The following is a 21,894-nucleotide window of genomic DNA, read 5'->3' on the forward strand; positions in this document are numbered from 1 at the left end:
TACCAAATGCCATAGCTTAGCCTACCTCTGTGGGAGTACCGAACCTACGGCACATGTGTTGTTTTTCTTTTAAGACAAAAGATGTTAATGTATGAGCTGCGTTTTCTAAAGTAAAACCCCAGTATTGACATTTAATTGTAGTGCTGGCACTCTGCAATAAATAGACAGGTTTTGGATTACAGTCTGGGGACTTGTTTCTAAAAGGTGCGCCATCACCGGCCTAGCATAACGCAAATGTGCTTACAACACTAACGTCAGCCTTTAGATGGACATTACGAAAGTACCATATATTACTAGTCCAGGAAAAGATCAAGATTCAAAATTTGTGGCAGGCATGGCGATGCATGCCTGTAACCTCAGGAGGCTAAATGTGAAGAACAGCTCCTATAGAATTCACACAACTTTTGTAAGACCATGAAGTCAAAAACTCATAATTTGAACCATGATTAACTCAGGGACAGTGTGTGGTGTGTGTACTGTCACAGAAGGCTATGTACAATCCCTTATGCTTACATGCAGTCCACAATAGATACATATAAGCAATTTCCTAGGGACATTATCTGTAAATATAAATGCTCACTCGGTAACATTCATATAACACACAACTATATAGCAATGGGAATAAATGAATAATAAATACAAGGATACAGCTAAAGCTCACAAACAGAAAACAGGTCAAACTTGACTTTAAAATGCAAAATTTTAATATTAAAACAGATAAAATTCATTTATGAAATTACCAATTAGAATGGCAATTGTTGTGAGAACGAGAGGAGGGTACTAACTTGGAGAGGAAAAAAGACACTGTTGACTCTTAATTTGGGTGCTCACTATCTGGTGTTCTTTATGGAAATGTATATGGCTTATGAGGAATGTACTGAATGGGTGGTACACGTCACTCACTAACACAGTTTCATTATTAGAAGTGAAAAACCAAGTTTCTTTCAAATATCTACAACAGGATAGCTTATATAAACTAGAATACAAACATTATGAATTTTAGTCATCACTCAAGTACTTAACAATGAAATATCATCACTTCCATGACTATATTTCCTCACTGTAAATGTTGCAATACATTAGACTCCAAGGAGAGTGATCCCTCACATTACTAACCGTGGCTTTGAAAGAACTGAACTCTAAGATACTCTCCTTTCATCACAGGTATCGCCAGTGATACACAGTACTTGATAGAAAACAGCAAGGCAAATCACAAAGGAGCTTCCGTACCTGAGGCCGAACTATGGCTACTGGTGGACGAGGAGTCACTGTCGCCACTGGAAGAGTCCGAACTGCTCTCACTGCTGTCGGAACCAGAGTCCGAGGAGTCGGAGTCCGAAGAGGATGCTGAGGACGAAGATGAGCCATCTTGTTCAACATCTGGTTTCTGTGCCACGATAATTTTTGGTGTATTTTTGAGATGCTCACGCAATTCATCCCTAATTAAAAACATACTCTGTTAAATTACGCCTGACTTTAAGGCTTCTGTGACATACTTTTGTAATCTGAAACTCAAATTCTGAAAATAATCCTTACGTTAAACCTCCAAGACCTATAGAGGTAAAGAAGTTGATGGCAAACCGAGTGTTTCTTGGATTGTCTCGGGGTAATAATCCTTCAAAGAATGGCTGTAGGGTTCTAAAATAGGAAAAAAAAAAAAAAATGAATCAAGAGGATAAAGAAAGATAAATATACAAAATCCTTACCTGTTCATTTTCAGGTATTTTTATATATTAAATTAGTAAATGAAATACAATCAAGTTTATGCATTTATTAGGCTAAGCACAGTGTTATCTAAATGAAATGAGCAGGGTCAGATAATAATAAAGTTGGTTCCATAATTATGCAAGAGGCTTAAAAATCTTTCTTATGCACATGCTGATGTGCAGACATATGGAACAAGTGAACAGACGCATATACACATGGATATATGTGTAAATACACATATTTCATGCAAGGTTATAGTAAACTTTACAAACCTCTTTTGATAAATACATATGTGTGGATGGACAGCATGCACAAAGGGGGCGGGGAGTAGTCCCAAAGGGGAGAGATCAAAGATTAGGGCTGCATATAATTATGTATCTATGGAGGGAGACAAACAGAAAAACATTAACAATGTGGGGTGGTTGTGGACATGTGTTTTGAGTGCCATACTGAGTGATGACTCAATGGAATCAGGGAAAAGGGTTTCAGAGAAAAGACGAAATGTAAGAAGAAACGCTAAAATGTTTGCTAGACAGACAAGAAGAACAGAATCAACAGCTATACAAACAGCTGTAAGGAGCCTGAAAGGGCCAGGCATGCTTAGCGAGCCTGGCCATACTGGTGCAGCCAGAGCTCAGCTTGCTGAAGGGGGAGGAGATGAATCTACTGCAACACACAGATAAGACAGAAACAAGTAACAAAGGCAAAAGAAGTGGGGTCGCCCCGTGACAGCAGGCAGAGGCACGTGCAGACCTCTGGTGAACTTCAACACTCAGGGGAGGCTGAGGAAGAGACAAGACCAAGAAGAGGAACGGGAGGAGAGTGAAGAACCAGGGCGAGCAAGGATGTGGTCAACTGTTTAATGGGGCCACTACATCTGGCAGGTGTCAGTGAGAGAGAGACCTGATGGAATGATGTCAGTGCCATGAACGCAAAGTCAACCAAAACAGCAATGAGCAAAATACAATAAAACAAACGGCAGTGAGCAATCAGAATACACAGGAAATAAAGCTGAGACAGAGAATACCTAACAGTCCTGGAGTAAGGCTCAAAGCTCCATGTAATAGTTCAAACAATTATGTGACTGATACTCATCTGTGTATATGCATACAGTTATCCACTGATCACAAAATACTTATTCATAGGCTCACAACTAGGGTAAAAACAAAACCATAACTACTCACCTCTGAGCTTACAATGGGTATGCATACAATGGGTACGCAGGAATAACTTTGTGTGTTTTGACTTAATTAGAGGTATTAATTCTGTTATCATCACTTATAGCAAAGGCAGCACTAACAACCAGCATGTCGTGCTAAGCCACATAACATGAGATTCAGAGTGAACTGATGTACAAAGAAGAGCTTTTGGAGCTTAATTCTTGTTTTACCCAACAATGGTGGACTCATGGCTGCTAAATGGAAGAAATCCCCCGTAAGACTAAAATACGCCTAGTGATTAACTTACTCATCCTTTAATCTTGCATTCAGTTTAGGAAGACCCATGTATTCACATAGTTCTTGGAAGAATATTTTGACAAAAATTCTACTAGATGATGTAGTAGTTTCTTCACTTAGTTTTATACATTCAAGAACCTGCAAATTAAAGCACAAAAGATATTTTTATTTTGATTATGAGAACAAAGTGACAATTCAAATTACAAGAAATTATGATTTATTTTCATCTTCTACCAGAATTATCTATGAATATTTTCCTGTATGCTAATATGTATTATCTCTTAGCAAATTTTAAGACTACTTATTAGGAGTAATTTTCAAATGTTAAGATGCCAAAGAAACAGATTTCATTCTCTTTTTTGAGAAATGTGGCTTTTCTAGCAGGGAAGATATTTTACTTTGAGCCTACAATACTGAAACAAGATTACTAGCTCCTAAATTTTACTTATCAAAATGTGCTATTCATGAGAGTTCTGGTTTAAGGTATAGTTTCATGCAGCACATATAATACAGAAAAAAAGTAAAAGAAAAAATGGATATTCTGAATATGAAGATTATGGCTTAAAAAATCTCCATGAGAATAAAATGTATTTTAAGGGAGATAAAAATAAAAGTCACTCCCAGATTTTACAGATCATTATGTCACAGGAGTCCATTTGTTAGTCAACTGTTTAAAATGTGATTTCATTTCTCAAACAGGAAATATAAAAGTAAAAAATACTACACAGAGGCTGCTGAGTTAGCTTATAAATGTCTCCTGGTGTAGCGGAACATTCTAGTTGGTAAGATGAAGGATGCTACTTCATGCTACCGTCAGCCATGGTGTTCTACAAAGTGATTTTCTTCTCTCTACTCCTGGATATAATTCCTAGTTCCTCTTTTTAAAAAATATTCCTTTAGCAGCATTGCTTTTCTTGTAAGCTACCACTTTATAGTCTGTATACTGTCACAGATATATTTTACCTCTTTGCTTAAGTGGTAAGCTGTAAAAGCAAGACAGTTAATTTGATCAGCCAGCGTCCCCCTGTAATGGCACAGAGCCAGTGGTTAAATAACAGAGTCAGGATTAACAGTAATTGTAAAACAATACCAGATTTATGAATATGTTTCAAATTCCAGCCGAGCGCACATTTTCCAACCAAAAACACCTTTCCTTGTTCTTTACACAGTCTCCTCACTGCTTCCTCCAGGTCAAGGCTTGCTGACAATGATTTTTCCTGACAGCTAATAAGAGCAACTGTGGAAAATTACTCTCTCAGGAAACAAGAGTAATTCAGATACAGGTGCCACCAAAATAGGGGGACACATGGCTCTACTTTGTGATATGAATGGTGTGCACACGTATATGTACACAGAAAATGAATGTATATTTTTCCCTGAAAGTTTTTCTAGTCACCATTAATAAAAAGCATTGTGAGTTGGTTGTGGTGGCACAAGCCTGTAATCCCAGCACTCTGGAGGCTGAGGCAGGAGGATTGCTGAGCGCTCAAGGCCAGTCTGAATTCCACAGCAAGATACTGCCTCAAAAATAAAAAGCATTGTGGTTTGAACTGTTACATAATCCAGAAAAAGTTTTCCTATGTACTTGTATATTATTTAGTAACAGGTTTTTTTTGATCCTACGCTGGATGAACGAAACCTCAAAAATAGTTACGTATTTCATTTCATTGCACATTTCCTAATACAGTAAGTATGGGTAGGTCAAAACTGACACATTTTTGAGAAAAACAGTCGGAAGGAAGTCTAATGATCCAACTACTTACACTCCACGGAAGTGAGTCAGTGTATAAGAGGTGAGCAAACATCTTGGCAACATTCCTCAGTTTGTTTGTTTCTAGGCGATGGATGGTATCATACTGTTCTTTGAATATACCTTCAAAGGATTCCATGTATTCTTTTTTCAGCATGCAAAACCGCTAATTAATAAAAAATTGAATGTCAGTACCAGTTAAAATTGTAGTGACTGCCACTACAATTGAATATACTAAACTTCTTAAATTTAATGAGTCAAAGCAAGTATTTCAGATAATTTAAAAAACTAGGTAACACTAGATCTGTCTGTGCTTCAAAATAGAAGATATATATATGGTTCCTACTTACCTGGATTTATAGGCTATAATATAATTATACATATAGTTGACCCCAGATACACCATTTACATAATATTACTTACATACCTGGATAGAATCTGAATTTAAAAATACTTCAGATCATGCTTTACTTGTACTGCCTAAACATTTTCCTGACTTTGATAACTGTTTTAAGATTTTCAAATGACAGTATTAATTGTCTTCTACTAGGAAACTGTTAAAGTAGGAAGAAATTCAGGAAGTTGCTGGGGAATGACACACAAAGTTAAGGCACTGCAGCACTCAAGTGGGAAAGAAGGAAGCTAAATAAAGGGAAATCTGAGGGAGAAACTGGGTTTTAACAACGCTATCCTAGAACAGACCACAAGTCAGAATCATTTGTTCACTACACTCATGACAAGAATTCCCTCAGGACTTCTGTTACTCTGATGCGAACTCACCCCAGCTAACAAGCCAAAAAATTTCTCATATGTCCTTTGTTGGGCACAGCAGTCAAGTATCATATTGCAGAGTTCTTTCTATTTGGAAAAAAAATTACATTAATCATTTAAGGCAATAAATCTATACTGTATGATAATTTACCCATGATAGTAGCTGCTTGCATTTTTATAAATTTCAAATATTTTGAAAAGGGAGGCATGGTAGCACACGCCTACAATCCCAGCACTCGGAAGACTGAGGCAGGAGGATTGCTGTGAGTTTGAGGCCAGTCTAACTACATGAGTTCAAGATCAACCTGGACCAAACAGCAAGGCTATGTCTCAAACAAAAAAAATTTGTGACTTTATAAAAATAAAAAAAAAAGCTTATTATTTTTGTAGTCTTCAGTTTGGCTTTTCCATCTATATCCATTTATGCTAATGACATTAACTATAAAATTCTAAATTCATCTAATTATAAGCCACTTGCAAATAAACTAGTATACAAAAAATGTATCGAGGGGATACTGTACCCTAAAAGGACTTTATGCAGAATTCTTTCAAATATAGACTGATCAACACAAGATGTATCCCAATACAGTATTTTCTGCAAATATTTTTTTAAAAAACTGGTGCATATTTGTGATACATAATAATTTCAATCATCTTGGGGAACTGATATACAAATACATATCACTAATCATTTATATTTTCACTAACAGTTTTGATGTTTGTACTGCTAATAACACAAATGCAACCTAAGTTAAAAAACAGCAACAACAAAACCCAATTACATAATAAACAATTTAAGTCAGGGACTCCAGTGACATATCAGGACAAGAGTCAGGAAGGACCCCTGAGAAGCCACTGGCTTCCAATTCACATTACTTTCGATCACATAAAATTAAATTTTTATTTCCTTGGTTGCACATTTCCAATATTAAAAAGCCACAAGTGACTCGGTGCCGCCCCACCAGGCTGCCGAAGGCACACACTGTTGCCACTGCAGAAAGGCCTAGCAGCAGTGCTGCCCGAGAAGCCGGCGGTCTGCCTGGAGCCAACCTACCCAAAGCCTTCACCTGAAGACCCCGGACTAATTTCAGATGCCGTTATAGGGCTACAGTTTTAAAAAACATCAGTTGCAGGTTAACTCAATTAAATAAAATGTTCATAAATGCACAAGTTCTGAAAAAGTATAGTTTGTCAAAATTTCATACAGTACTGAAAATTCTAAATGAGTGCTTTTAATGTCTGCCATTTCATATGAACTTGATACATTAAAGTTCACTATCACTGTTTTCTACTGATGGTGTTTTGCAATAATATAGCAGCTAATCAGGTTTTAAACAATAAAACATGGTAATATGCCAGTAGCATTGCTAATTGTCGGCACTACTTGCAAAATAAATTACTTTCTTCCCTAGGCTAAAAGCAATTACAAGAGTTATTCCCTATGGCTTAGAATAATTAAATATTTTAACATTTCAATTAAATATTACAGCAACTTTAGGAATCTTGAGTACATGAAAATAGATGCACCAAGACACTTCCCAATGTTGTCAAAATATATTGACGTTAGTTCTAGAACGACTATCTTCTGGATTAATATTAATAACATTTATAATGACTTAATTATATTCCTCAAATTAATGTAAGAAGACCATATAGTAATTTCAATGTCAGTTATAATTTTAAAGGTTAATTTACTAATTTATTTCCTCCCAAGGATGGCGTATCAATTACAACCACAGAACACACATGAATACTTATTAATACACCACTAAGCAAACTTTGTAGAAGGAAAAACTATTTTTAATTTGAAAAGCCTAAATTTTTTTCAAAATTCTGTACTATGACATTTCAGGAATAAATCTACATTACAGAAAAAGGACTTGCAAATTTTTTCTCTAAGAGGGCCAGATAAGATGGGCGTGGTGACACATGCCTATCATCCCAGTGCTTTGGCAGGATAAGGTAGGAGGATCAAAAATTTGAACCCAACCTGTACAATTTCCTGACTTAGTACAACCCTACTTCAAAACAAAACAAAATGCCCACGAAAAACAAAAAACAAAGATGGACAGTACACATTATAGGGCCAAAGTAATTCCTGTCAGAACTTCTCATTCTGCCGCTGTGGTATGAAAATAGCCACCGGGAAACATCAATGAATGAGTCTGGCTTTATTCCAGGGAGACTTGATTTATAAAAACAGCCATGTGGCTGGCCATTCTGCCAATGCCTACAGTAGCTCAAATTTAAAGCCTTCAACAAAGAAAGCGAACAGCCTATTACGGCTATCCGCAGTCACTCTGACACCTGAGCCAAGAGTCTACTGCATATAAAGCAAAGTGTGAAAAACAGACACCTAAACCTTGGCTCAGGTTTCAAGGACTCAGCTTCTACATGGTACAAAGCCATATACACAAGACAGCAACTGGAAAACAACAACAAAAACAGATAATCTATTTAATGTGTCTACTCTCCTCAGCACTAGGATCCTGACACTTTGAATATTGAAACAGACTGAGTTATAGGACAATAAACCCCTCAGGACTAAGAGAAGGCCTCGTGCACGTAATTGATCAGTAAGTCAGACACCTTGCAAAATGCCTGATACACAGTGTATCCTGAATACATGTTAGTTAAATGAATTAATGAATGGAAAAATAATGCAGATACTTCTATTCAAATAAAGCAATGTAATACCATGTGATGCAAGCTTTATAATTTTTATCACAAAAGAATCCTTTAGTGGGTAAAAACAATGAACCAGGTTATTCATGAAATAACAAATTTCCTACTCAATTTAAGTCACAATATGAGTCACAAGTAACCACTCAGAAACTCTACATGAAGGGTGGTGCTTCAGAGACTCTACATTCTGCCATGTACTATTCAAGTAGAAAATTCGACTTACCAGAGTGAACATCATTTATGAAACCACACTTCCCAGAACTCCTGAGTTTGAATTCCTTTAAAATTGTAGATAATCTACACTTTAAAATACTTAACAATAAGTCATTGTTTCGATTCATGAACCCTAACTAATCATTGCCTTAAACATTCTTATAACTAATAGATACTTTATAATCAATACATATAATAAGAGAAAAAATTATTAACATACTGTTTGACTTTCAGGAAATTCCATTTTCAGCAATTTGTGAGCACATTCTTCAAAATCTAAACTATGGAGACAAGATGGTCACAATAAGTTAAAAGCTTGCATCAAAAAGCTGTTTTACACACAACATCACTTTACTATTGCTTACCGTAATCTTTTAACTGTAAATGCGTATCATTTTTATTATACATAAAACAAACAGCTCTTAAGTCAAAGAATGAAGTACCAATACATAGCATAAGATGGATATACCTTGAATTGTTATGCAGAAGCCAGACATAAAGGCTACATAAATTCTATTTATATAAAATGTTCTGAATAGATAAGGCTATAGACATAAGAAGATCAAAAAACTAGGCTGTATTTGCTAATGCGTACAGGATGCTTTAGTTGTTTGTGTGTGTGTGTGTGTGTGTGTGGTGCTTGGTTCTGAATGCAAGGCCTTCTCAGATCTACCTTCCTAAGATCTACATTCCTAACCCTTTGTGGCAGGGTTTTTGCTAAAGACTTAGTTTTAAAGTAATAAAATATTCTGGATAGTTACACAACTTTGTGAATGTTCTAAAACAAACTACTTGGAAAGGGTGAATTTTATGTTAGCAAAGAGAGGGCTGATCCGCACTGCCTTTCATTATTCTCTTAAACCAATCAACCTCTACTAGTAACTACTCAGACTGACAAAAGGGTTTTGTAGTACAGGATCTTCTTCATTTGAACGTGAAATAGTAATAAAACGCAAGGCGTGTCAGTTTTTTTAATTTATGCAGTTACACTATGCTTATCAATTGTTCTTGAGCTCCACACTAGTCACAGAAGTACAGGAGCAGTAAATTCTTAAGTGTCAGTAATATCTTTTCCTTCAAATATTGGAGGAAAATAACTATAACATAAAGAATTTATTAAATGTTCCAGTTTGATAATCTAGCATTAGAGGACAAATCTAAGCATTCTAAGGAATCGGGTCCCAGATCTCAAGTAATACTTTCCAGTGCTCAAGGTTCTCCTGAAAGCTGTTTTGTTCTACATTTACTATTAAATAAATGGAAGGAAGAATATATCAGTACCTATATTCAAAAGCTTATATAAAACAGCACGTAAGATGTTTAACAAAGGGAACAAAGAAAAAAGCTTTAAATTTTTAAAACTTTATCCATAAATATTTATAAAAAGCTAAAAATTTTAAGATAGGTATTTTCATTCATTAGTCACAAATCCACACCTAAAGTACTAACAATAGCTGGATGCAAAAACATTCATTATGGTAATTTCCTGATTTAAATTTATGCATAACTAGCATTTCAGGAAGATTTAGAGACAAACTGACTCAATTCCCTCATTTTATATAGGACAGGAGGAAGACAGAAGTTTTGTGAGACCTGCTCCTAGAAACAAGGTCCCACAAGTAAAACTTGAACACAAATATATTAATGCTTTCTCATTCAGTGAAAAGACTTTAACTGCAATTTAACTTGATAAGCAGATTCTTGAAATGCATATTATGTGTGTAGAGAAACAAGGGAAAAATTCTAATTAAGGAAAGAGCAGATGTAAGTCAAGTTTTTCATGCTTACATTAAAATCATCATGGAAGAATAAATAAACAATGTTCTACTATACTGGATCTGCATCAGCTATTACTAGGCACTGCAAACTTGGAACATTTTTCTACACTAGTAAATATTTCCACTTCCACTAACCCAGTTCTGGAAGAGCTCAAAATTGCTCCAGGAGCACAGCATGACATCAAGTCCTTAATCACCACTTGACAAAGTTATCTTAGTTCACACTCAAACACACCTTATAAAAAAATAAGCATAAAACAGTAAGTAATCACAGTAACTTATAAGGAAAAAACATGCTCTTCTTTAGCATCCATCTGAATTCAATGTAAGCATCTTCAATATACCATTTGCCTACAGGAATGAGTAAGATGAATGTGAAGCTGACTCAGGAATAACGATGATACTTGCAACCTTTTTGTTTGCTCTTTTTTTTTAAAAAAAAAAAAAAAAAAAAAACTTGTTATCGGTACCAGGGATCGAACTCACGACCGTCTGCTTGCAAGGCAGGTGCTTATGCCGCTGAGCTAAATCCCCAGCCCCGATACTTACAACTTTTATACAAGTAGAATACTTAAGTCCTCAGTCAAGATTTGAAGTATAAAATTATCAACTGAAATGATTATGAATATAGTTTTGCAGTTCATTTGTAATTCTCAGCTATTCTATTATTTACTAGATCTTATAAGCACGACTAGACCAAACCCAGGATGGGAAAAAGAAAACTAAAATAAAAAAGAAATCTTTAAGGAAAGATATTTTTTAATAGTTTAATTATAAGTAATATTTAGCACTGACAAATGCAGTAATACAATGACACTAAAAATTACTTAGAAGGATGTGAATTTGTCTGCAGTTTACTTAAAAATACTGGAGAAATACTCAGTAAAAATGTTGAAATTTCTGGAAAAAAGTCACATACAGAAGTGCCAGATGCGGGGGCATGTGCCTCAGGAGACCACCGAGACAAAAGGCTCAAGTTTGAGGCGAGTCTGTTTAAAAACATACATAGTCACAAATAGCCAGGTGTGGCGGCCCACACCTGTAATCCCAGCATTTAGGAGGCCGAGGCTGAAGGATCTCAGCAAGTTTAAGGGTAGCCTGAGCTATATGAGTTCAAAGCTAGCCTGACCTACACAGTGAGACCCTGTCTCACAACACAACACAACACAACACAACACAACACAACACAGGCAGGGGATGCAGCTTGGTGGCAGTTCATTGCTAACTGTGGGGGCAGAGGAGATTGTAATGGGGATTGAACTCTGGACCTTCACATTGAGCTACAGTCCTAGCTCTTTTTATATGTATTTTCAGGCAAAAGCTTACAAAGTTGCCTAGACTAGAACAGCAAAGTTCTCTGTCATCCACTTAAATTTACAACATATCACCTTAACCTAACTTTCAATGGTAGCATGAAGTGAACGTTTTGACTGTTTATCTTAGATAATGATTGTGTCCATTTTTTTGTAATGAACAATTCTATACATAATTCTCTATTGGTATTTCTTTAGGAAATAAAACAATGAAAAAGAAGAATCAAATGGCATGGATAACACACTGCTCAGTCACATTTCAAAAAGGTTTCCCATAAGGAATATAACAACAACCAAAAACCAAACATTTGCCACCAAAAATATTTATATCTCACATATCAAGACTGAATAACGTTGCCTTAAAAAGATAAGCCACTTCAGCTAAATTAATGACCAATAACAGGATTTCTTTACACAGATATCTGATGACATATTTTCTGTATCATTACTTAAATCTCCCACCCAAGTTCTTCAGTCTACGCGCTGCCAAGAGCTCTGAGAACCTGTCTACTGAGGTCATCTGTGCTTCTTTTCTAACACATGAGGCTTTAAGAAAAGCAACTTTGGTCAGGTCTAAGTTTTTCTTTTTAACTAGACATTTAGGGGCTGGAACTCAACAGATACTAACATACAAAGTGGTCATTACAACAACTACGATACTACTATAAATGGCTTTAATTTTTTGAGGTATTTTCGTGATTCAGAGACTACCATATTTAAGGCTGATTTAACAAAAAAGGGCTTGTTTTAAATAATTACTCAAAGAGCTCTATTATACTTCCTCCAAATTAATGTTAATAGCAACATTTGAATAGTAAATTGCTTCTCTAACGTGGATAACTGTTAGATTTTTCTAAAAGGGCAAACAAATGAAATGTCAAACTCTAAGAATATACTTGTAATAAAATTTATCATCTTCTATATGAAGTTTATATGAAAAAATATTTAAGTTTTTTCATGTGAAAGTTGAAGAAATAGGTAGGGATAAACCAAAACAATGTCTAACCAATCTTCTACTGTATAATGTGCCTCTATTTGAAGGGGAATCTAAAGCCAAAAGCTTCAAAAAGAACAAAAACAAGATGACTCTTACTTATGAGTCATCATGACTATTGCATCACAGTGATGGAAATATACAAACAGCAACAAAACAAAGCTAAGAAAATATTTCTCAGTGCAAAATATAAACATCATGCCCAGTAAGTCAACAGGTTGATATGTACACAAAACAGGCAAATGCGAGCACTCGCATTCACTTCTCTTCAAAACCATACTCATAGACCTCAAAGAAAACAGGTTTGTTTTCTCATCCTCATAGTAATTCTTACTTGACAGTACATCAAAGGGTCTTCAAAAACCTTTCTAAGTCTAATTTCTACCCCCAGTTACATTCACTTTCCCTGCATAGTAAATCAATATCCCAGTCATCGTTACAGTGCTTTGCTTATAGTCAGAATTAGACACCAAATGAGAACTTAAATTTCCATCATACAATTAAACACTGTTAGCTTTTAATACAGAGGTGTTTTCAGGGTTTTATCAGCGTTAAGTATAAGAAATGACATCAACAAAACCACCACTTAACCATGTAATACAACTACACTTTCAAGTAAGTGAGGATTATTCACTCTTTAAGACCCAAGTACAGCCTAGGAATTCAGGCATGGAATGGGTAGAGAGGTAAATACTGAAATGCTGTCTAGCTTTCTGTAAGCAGATTTTAAATCGTATCCTTGATCACCTTGTCCTTCACTTACCAAACACACCAAACTAAGCTGCAGTGTCTTACCTTGACTGAATAGCAAGATATATTGTACGACGAAATGAGACTAGATTAATCTCAGTTTTGTCATGAATAGTTACTTTTTGTCCTGAAAAGAAAAAACATTAACAATTACAAAACTAAAAAAAAAACAAAAACAAAAACAAATGAATCTCTGTATACTTTCCATACATTTTAGTCAGCTTTAATAACAGATACTCATTCATACTGTGTAAACTAATATTTACAGAATTAAAGATAATGTCAACTTTTTTGCTGTATCATTTGGTAGCCCAACATCTAGAACCTAGCCAAGAAAACTGGTTTTCTTTCTGTATAACTACTCATTTAAATACTTTAAAAGAACTTGGGCATGGTGGCAAATGCCTGTAATTGTAGTACTCTGAAGGTTGAGGTAGGAAGACTGCTGCAAGTTCAAGGCCAGCCTGGGCTACAAAGCGAATTCAAGGCCAGCCTGAACTGCACAGTGAAACTTGTCTCAAAAAGACAAAAAAAAAAAAAAAAAATTGTAAAAGGCTACAGTCATGCTTTTGTTCAGCAAAGTATCATTCTTAAAGTTATTATAAATGTTTTAATAATTACAGGTAGAAACTCAATTTAAGGGGACTTACACAATAATCAGTGGATTGTGATAGCTGAATGGGTCTAAATGAATTGTATTTCTCAAAATTTTCACTTATCTAATGCATGAAAGTTTGGTTTATATATATTTCAATAGTATTTCCATATAAAACAAGAAAATTTTTAAAGCAAAATATAGTAGTATTTGTATCCATTAGATGATTTTAATGAAATGTTGAGGAAAAAACTGTTTTTATAAAATATGTTATAGAACTACTACACTGTAAGGTAGAACTAAAAATATGTTATGTCTTCGGCTGGAGCTCAGTGGCACAAGCGCGTGCCTAGCAAGTGCAACGTCCTGACAAAAACAAGACAAAACTAAACAAAACACACACACGTGAACTGTCTTAAAAGAGAAAGATATCCTTTCAGTATTATCAAATACATAATCTACGCTAATAATGACCAGTCGATGTATGTTCCGATTAACTGAGGATAGCCAAAGTAAAAGTCTAAGCTTGTTTCTCTGCGCACTGATGTAATTAAGGCTGAAGAGGAAGAACACCATGCTTGCTTCTGTATAAATATAGCGTTTGGCCTCCCCACTTTGTTTTGGCAAAATGAGTAACATCTACTCATTCACATCTGTCACATTATTGCCAGGGCTGTGTCAATCCCATGCATTCAACATGAATGTACCTTTTTTCTACTTCCTAATATAATCAAAGACACAAACTGCAAACTAAAATTATGCTGATGTAACAAAGTGCACTTTCCTGCTTACTGCTACATTTTTCACTCCTGACAATACTGCATTTGGACCTGTATTAATACTAGGATGCAGGGGCAGTCTTGTGACTTGCAGGACACTTAATAGTATTCTTAGGCTTCACTCACTGGATGCCAGAAGCATCCTTCAAATCCTCTAAAAGATAGAGAAACACCAAGAGTATTATATAATAAATTATAGAGCATCCTATAATACTGGTTGAATAAGCTACGACTTTACCTTCATCATCTTCTCCTTCTTCCTCCTCCTCTTCGTCTTCCTCTTCACTACTTCCTGCATCTTGATCTGTGTTTGAATCACTATCTCCTTCATCAAGTATTTCTGTGAGACACAAGAGATTAAGGGAAAAAATTAATGGGCAAATGATATACATGTATCTTACTCTGTGAAGGTAATTCTCAGTTCATTGAAACGCACAGTATTGGAATAATTTGCCAGTTATGGTAGTCAGGGAGGAGTTTAACTTGACTGACTTTAGGATCTGCTCTGGGATTGACAGAGCACACTTCTAGGTTGTGTCTGGCCGAGTCTTGAATGTGTGGCCTTGGTGTCTGTGTCTGGTCCCCCTTCTCTTATGCTCTGGTGCTGTGTCTTGCTCAGCTTCCCTGCCACCGTGCACTAAGTAGCTCTGAGCCACGGTGCCCATCCACCACATCATCTCTGTCTCAGAGCCAGAAGACTTCAAGGACTACAAAGAAACCCTACAAATTCAATCTCTTCTGCTGTGGATGCTAGATATTGTGTCTCAGTGGAGAAAAGCACGCCAGTCAACAAAGTTATCACATTAGTCTCCTGTCACTGACTAGGTGGTCAGAAAACATTACAATCACTTAATTAGGGAGTGCCCCATGGGTCATTTTTCTGTCCAATCAAGCATAGCCACTGAAGAAGGATCTGATGAAAAAACAAAGAAAAAGTAGATGAAGGTTTTCCAAAGAGCAAGAACATTGGGAGAGGAAAGCAAGCAAGCAGAAGTCAATTTTATCTTACTGTAAGAAAGAGGGTGATTTATTATGAACAACTAAAATTAGTTATAAAGACAGGAATTTAGGATAAGAATGTACTTGGAAAGACAACAGCACAAGAAGTAACTGCATAATTTAGCATTCATTTTAGATATATAGCAATGAGAGTCTCATTAGTAGGTATACTTATTACACTGAAAGTTACAATCAAGCCAAAGATTTTTCAAACGGAAGTTTAAAAGCCTTTAAAAAAAAAATGGAAAAAATACCACTATTTGGCTATCACTTCTTAAAAATACAGCACATATTTAGAAAGATATGAAAATAGTGATTTTTATAAAAGACTACATCAGGATAGTCATTATGTTAACAGTAAAAAATGAAAGGAACTAAAAAAAATTAGTCTTTGCTTATTGTTAACCTGAAAAAAAAAGATTTTGCAAACCTGACCAACATTTTACTGTTGCATTTCAGTTTTAACCAGTAAACTCTTAATATAAAGTTTTAAGGCCAAATCATTTTTAGGAAAATTCTAATTTCCTCATATTTAAACAGTAAAAGTCAGAATTCATATGTAAGGTTAGCAGAAAACTTTGCAGTATGAGGCACAAATCATTTTTCAAAAATGTAGGTTGTCATTTGGTTCTATCTAATATATAAATCTCCTTAAGAATATTTCTAATGAATGCGCCTTCAAAAATATGCTGACCGATGTAGTTTATTATGCAACATAGTTCAGACAGACTCTTAAAAGTAGGAACTATTTAGTATTCAATAGTAGGAAGATAGGCACTCCTGCAGTTTCCCCAAATGCTGTAAACCTAAAACACAAGCACACCTGGGTCACTCGAAGGTGCTAATTACTAAAGCTGTGCTCACTTCCTGCTGTGGCCATTTTTTTTAATGCCAACTCGATAACATTCTTGCAAAGAATGAAGGTCAAATGAATTGTCTAGCCATTTACATCACCCTCTCCTAATCTCTCCACTTTAGAATCTACTTATCGAAATCACTTAGGCAATGACAATTGGATTTCATTAAACAAATAAGGCAGTGTGGTTTTAAAGAATGGTCTATGAGTCCCTGGGGGATCTCTGAGCACTGTCAGGTGGTCTGTGAGGTCAAAACCATTTTTCCAGGAATACTAAGGCATTATGTGTCTGTATCTGTGATGATTATACAAAACAATAAAGGATAAAACTAATCCTAGCACAAATTAAGGCTCCAAACCGCACTAATAAACAATCTTACTGCCTTAATTGCACTTGGAAAAAAAATGCCATGTCACTTAAAAATGTCCTTGATGAATAAGTAAACCACTAATTTTATCAAATCTCTTTTCTTGTGACTAGGCCTTTATCATAATCTGAGTAACAAATGAGGAAGTTCACCTATGTAATACTGTTAAATACAGATGTGCAGTGATGGTGACCTTAAAGACAAGCCCTGGTGTGACTACTTCACCTGTCACATCAGCTACTTTTGAAGATTTTTACTTGAAAGAAACAAGTAAAAATACATAGCTTTTACGTATTTGGACATATTTTTGGACATTTTCACAAATGTAAACACTGTGACACCAAAGAAAATAGTAATATTTGCCACCATGAAAAGAATCCAAATTATCTTGAAAAAATTTCATTTTTGGAAAACAGACCATTTTGAAATTGATTTTTCTGATGAGCATGGTGGTAATATTAATCAATGTGATTTCTTGATACTGCATTAGGTGTAGTAATTTGGCTTTGATAATGTTAATAGATAAACATTTACAGGATGTAACTCATGAATTAGCATTTTCTAAATGACCAATGTAACATGTTACAGAATCATGCATGGCTTAAAGATCTATTCAAAGTGACATTCCAAGGGATTTTAATCTAACATTGTATGAAAATCCATTATTATTATTTTAGATTTCAAAACAAAATTAACCTTTAAGAAACTACTTGTTAAATATTGACATAATAACAAAGAAGACTATATATACCTATTTGAAAAGGTATGAAGGTACTTCTCCCATCTCTAATAGATATCTGTATGAGGCTAGACAATGAAATAGAATAGACTTTTCTCACAAAATTTCTTAGTAGTATAATTATTTTCATATGTAATTTATGTTAATAAATATAATTTATATTAATATGCATTAGTTTTTATATTATTTTGACATGAGTTAATATTCTTTTGTATTTTCAGGTTTAAAAAGCTGAGGATTTAGCTCAGTGGCTTAAGCACCTGCCTGGCAAGCTCGAGGTCATGAGTTCGATCCCCGGTACCAAAAAAAAAAAAAAACCCTAAACAACAACAACAGAATAACTGAAAAAAAATATTTTCAGGTTTCATTTCTAAAACAAAAAATATAAATAGATACAGCACATATAATCAGAAGCTGTTGGGAATCCACAATAATATTCAAGTGTCAAGAAAAATTTTATGCCAAAGAATTTGAGAACTGCTGCAATAAAGCACTACATTCCAAATGTTGGCCAACTGCCTGGACTTAATGAAATGGATAGGGAATTCCCAAGTTTAAAACGAGTTCATACTAGGTATAGTCATTTCAGAAAAACCATTTGGCATCTTTTAGGGAGACTATAGAAAAAAACAGTTTATAAGAAAAGAAGGCAAACTAGGTTTAAAGAGTTCTTGTTTGGAAAATGTAAGACAATGGAATCTGGCCAGCAGTAGTGAAGAGATACCAAGAAATTAGCATGTAGAAGAGAACCCTGTATACTGTATTTCTTGGTTACTTTTTTCTCATTGCTGAGACAAAATACGTGATATCTGGGGCTGGAGGTTTAGCTCAGTGGCATAAGCACCTGCCTTGCAAGCAGGCGGTCGTGAGTTCGATCCCCGGTACCGATAAAAATGAAAAAGACAAAAAAAACAAAACAAAACAAAACAAAAAAAACCTTGATATCCAAAATGAAGGACAGAAAGGTTTACTTAGCTCACAGTTTGTAGAGGTTTCAGTCTGTAATCTGCTGGCTCCAAGGCAGAGGATAATAGTTTATGGTGGCAGAAGATAGCACAAGCCAGAGCAAAAGGAGAGGAGCACAGAGAAAGACTCTTTCTGTCCCTTATACTGTACAAAGGCTACCCAGTTTAGGGTGAGTGTAGCACTCACACCCATAATCCCAGCACTAGACAATGAATCAATTTCTAGAATCCTGCCCTCATGACTACATGAAGCTTTGGGGGGACATTCTGACCCCAATCATAACACTGTTTCAGATTTTTAGAGTACTGCACAGAAAAGGGCAAAGACAAAGTTTTGTGCTTCTGCTCCCTCTTCTCAGGAGGTTCCATAGCAATGAAAACTCTTGAGCAACATCACAACTCAAGGGAAATAAACACAATAGCAATATAAGTAGGCCTGGATATTAACTTTAAGAAAAAATAATTCAAATGTGAAAGTATCAATAGAAATAATAAACATCACTGTGCTTCTCTGGCAATACAAAGCATATACAAAACATTTTATTTATCTTTCCAGCAACAAGTACCATTTACTCTTTCATCTAAAAAGTAACTTGCTCCAGATTATCTAGCTAGTAATGTCAAGAAACCAGAATCTGTCTGAAGTTATTGCTTACTCAACACTAACAACACATACAAAAAAATATTGTCAGTTTAACAACTTATTAGGCAACAAACACTGTGACTAATGCTATTACAATATGAGCCGACCTTCAAGAGATGATAAAGAACACAGCCTTTACAACAAACTACCAAATACGATGAATGTCCAATTGGCACAGACTATAACTATAAAGAGATTAAATAAAGGCCACTGGTAACCTGAATATTTCTTAAGAGTGGTGAAATTTACGAGTTCAATACCTTAATGAGAGAAAGCGAAGAGTGACAATCCTACAAAGAAACAGTGTACAGAGAAACAGTGAAGAGAGGAGCTGCACAAGAGCAGAGATTTCATTGGGTTGAGCTCAGCAAACTGCAAACAGTCCTTTCCATTAGTGTTATATAACTATCCCAATTTTTTTCTACTTATCCAAAATAAATTAGTATATAAAAGGGGCTAGGGATTTAGCTCAGCGGCATAAGCACCTGCCTTGCAAGCAGGCAGTTGTGAGTTCGGTCCCTGGTACTGATAAAAATGAAAAAGACAAAAAAAATTAGTATATAAAAATCTTACATACCCTTCTTAATAGCTTTATACTTTTCTTCATTCTCCATAAAATTAGGATCCATCTTGAAAACATCTTAAAAAACAAATTAAAAGTAAATTATTTTCTGTATTTCTATCTGTTGGTGCTGACTGTCATCCCTCGTTCCCAGGCTTACTAAGAACATCTTCTGGATTGTAGTCATCCTCCAAAGGAAGCATATGGGTGAACTGATCATCTTCCTCAACTAAGTCAAGTCCATCGAGGATGACTGGGTGGTCCTTGAATCCATCCTTCCGTACAGCAAACATCACTTCAATCATATACTGAACTCTTTTGTCAATTTCAGATTCATGCAGAATGTTTCGAAGGCGTTCAAAGATAGCTAAATGAAAGAACAATAAAGTAAGCAATATATTTTACAATTCTCTCATATAAACTTATAATAATGTGCAAACCAAGAATACACACTGACCATTGACTCCTCTTGGGGACACTTGTGTTAATTTGAGGCCACATTCTTTGAGAAAACCAATAGCCACTTCAACACTGTCATCTGTCGGTCTTTCCAGGAGCAAAGTGAGCATTTCTAAGCATAAAACTTCATGTGCCTTAAAAAGAATGCAGACATATGGAAGAGAGAAAATGTTTTTTCATGTATTGACCTACTATTGATAATAATTAAAAAAATTAGAAAATCTGTTTTCTACAATGAATATATTGCTCATATGATATGATTTTTCTATCACTTTCACTAAGAATTTACCAATAATTATTCTGCAATCTTAACTTAGTATATACTGAATATTAACTATTTGATTTATCCTCAGGAAAAAAATTCTTAGACATTACATAAAGGAAATGTTATAAAATTGAATTATAAATTAAATATCATGTACTAATATTTAATAATTATTTTCAGAATCCATATATTTGAAATAGTAATACAATGCTTTTTATACTACCCTTCTCCATGACAACTCTATATGCATTTGCTAATTCATTATACAAGCAACTGTTAAATAACAAAGTCTTTAAATTACATGAATAATTTTATCACAAAATATCTTAAAATTTTTTGTTTGCAGCAACAGATTTGAGTACTTCCATTTTAATTAAACAAAAGCTACATGTTCAAAATTTAATATTGATATACAATTCCAGGCAGAGTGTGGAATAAAATTCTACACAGCAGCTCTGTTGTGAGAAGAAAATGAACTAGAAAGAACGTTCAAAATGCCATCCAAATGCCTTTGTAGTTCAGACACTTTTCTGAGATAGGGAAAAAGTCCAGTTCTTAACTCAGGTGAATATCCTCTTCACACTATGCACAACATCAAAAATACAGTGTGAACATTCTGTGATTGGAGAAGGGCTGTCAAAATGTCTTAATAACTGACAAGAAAATGTTGCCCTGCACCTAATAGGGAAGAAGCAAAATACTATTTAACTGTTTTGTGGCAATACCAAAATTCTCACTCAAAAACAGAAACACCTCTGCTGTTATAAGGAAGTAAAATTAAATTTCTATAGGCTTCAGTAGCAAATTATCTTTGCAATATGATGACTAAGTTAAAATCTAAAAGATCTTTAAGAGTAGACTGGAAAGAATTAAAATATTCAACATTAGAGAAATAAAATTATGACTTCAAAATTGTTCTCATATGCAGATGGTACATTAAAAATGACAATATACAACATGTAACTGAAAAACCCTCAAATACATACAAAAATTTAAAATATTTTTTCAAAATAAAACAGAAACTAAATCAAACTCCAAAAATAGCAGAACACAAAATTTTTTAAAAACCTATTATCAAAATTACTTGTGCTTAAAACATTAAAATGAATTAATTTACTACATTTTACAAGTATGTATGTATTTACAAGGAGTACTGTTATTTTTCTCTTTGGTTCAACAGTGAATACTATTTATGCTCTCATGAATGACATACAGAGAAAGAAGTGGAAAAAGTAAAGCTATTTGC

At 34.8% G+C, this 21,894-nt stretch overlaps 1 protein-coding gene across 6 annotated transcripts in view; it reads right to left on the reverse strand.

The window, feature by feature from the left end:
* The window catches only part of Cwc22 (CWC22 spliceosome associated protein homolog), a 56,330-nt gene that overhangs the window by 4,770 nt on the left and 29,666 nt on the right, over positions 1-21,894 (reverse strand). For 5 of the 6 annotated variants that reach the window (XM_013142540.3, XM_003478504.5, XM_063259384.1 and 2 more), the window contains 11 exons: positions 20,382-20,517; positions 20,085-20,291; positions 19,940-20,002; positions 15,031-15,132; positions 13,464-13,545; positions 8,804-8,864; positions 5,695-5,772; positions 4,928-5,080; positions 3,175-3,302; positions 1,537-1,638; positions 1,231-1,439 (listed from right to left, as the gene is read on the reverse strand). In XM_013142540.3, the coding sequence (XP_012997994.2) occupies positions 1,231-1,439; positions 1,537-1,638; positions 3,175-3,302; positions 4,928-5,080; positions 5,695-5,772; positions 8,804-8,864; positions 13,464-13,545; positions 15,031-15,132; positions 19,940-20,002; positions 20,085-20,291; positions 20,382-20,517 (1,321 nt within the window). Of the gene's footprint in view, positions 1-1,230; positions 1,440-1,536; positions 1,639-3,170; positions 3,303-4,927; positions 5,081-5,694; positions 5,773-8,803; positions 8,865-13,463; positions 13,546-15,030; positions 15,133-19,939; positions 20,003-20,084; positions 20,292-20,381; positions 20,518-21,894 lie in introns of those variants that run through there. The other variant, XM_063259386.1, reaches the window with a different exon arrangement.

The sequence above is a fragment of the Cavia porcellus genome, unplaced genomic scaffold (genome assembly GCF_034190915.1).
Source record: "Cavia porcellus strain 051 isolate PalLab524CR breed Dunkin Hartley unplaced genomic scaffold, mCavPor4.1 scaffold_12, whole genome shotgun sequence".
Lineage (NCBI taxonomy): Eukaryota > Metazoa > Chordata > Mammalia > Rodentia > Caviidae > Cavia > Cavia porcellus.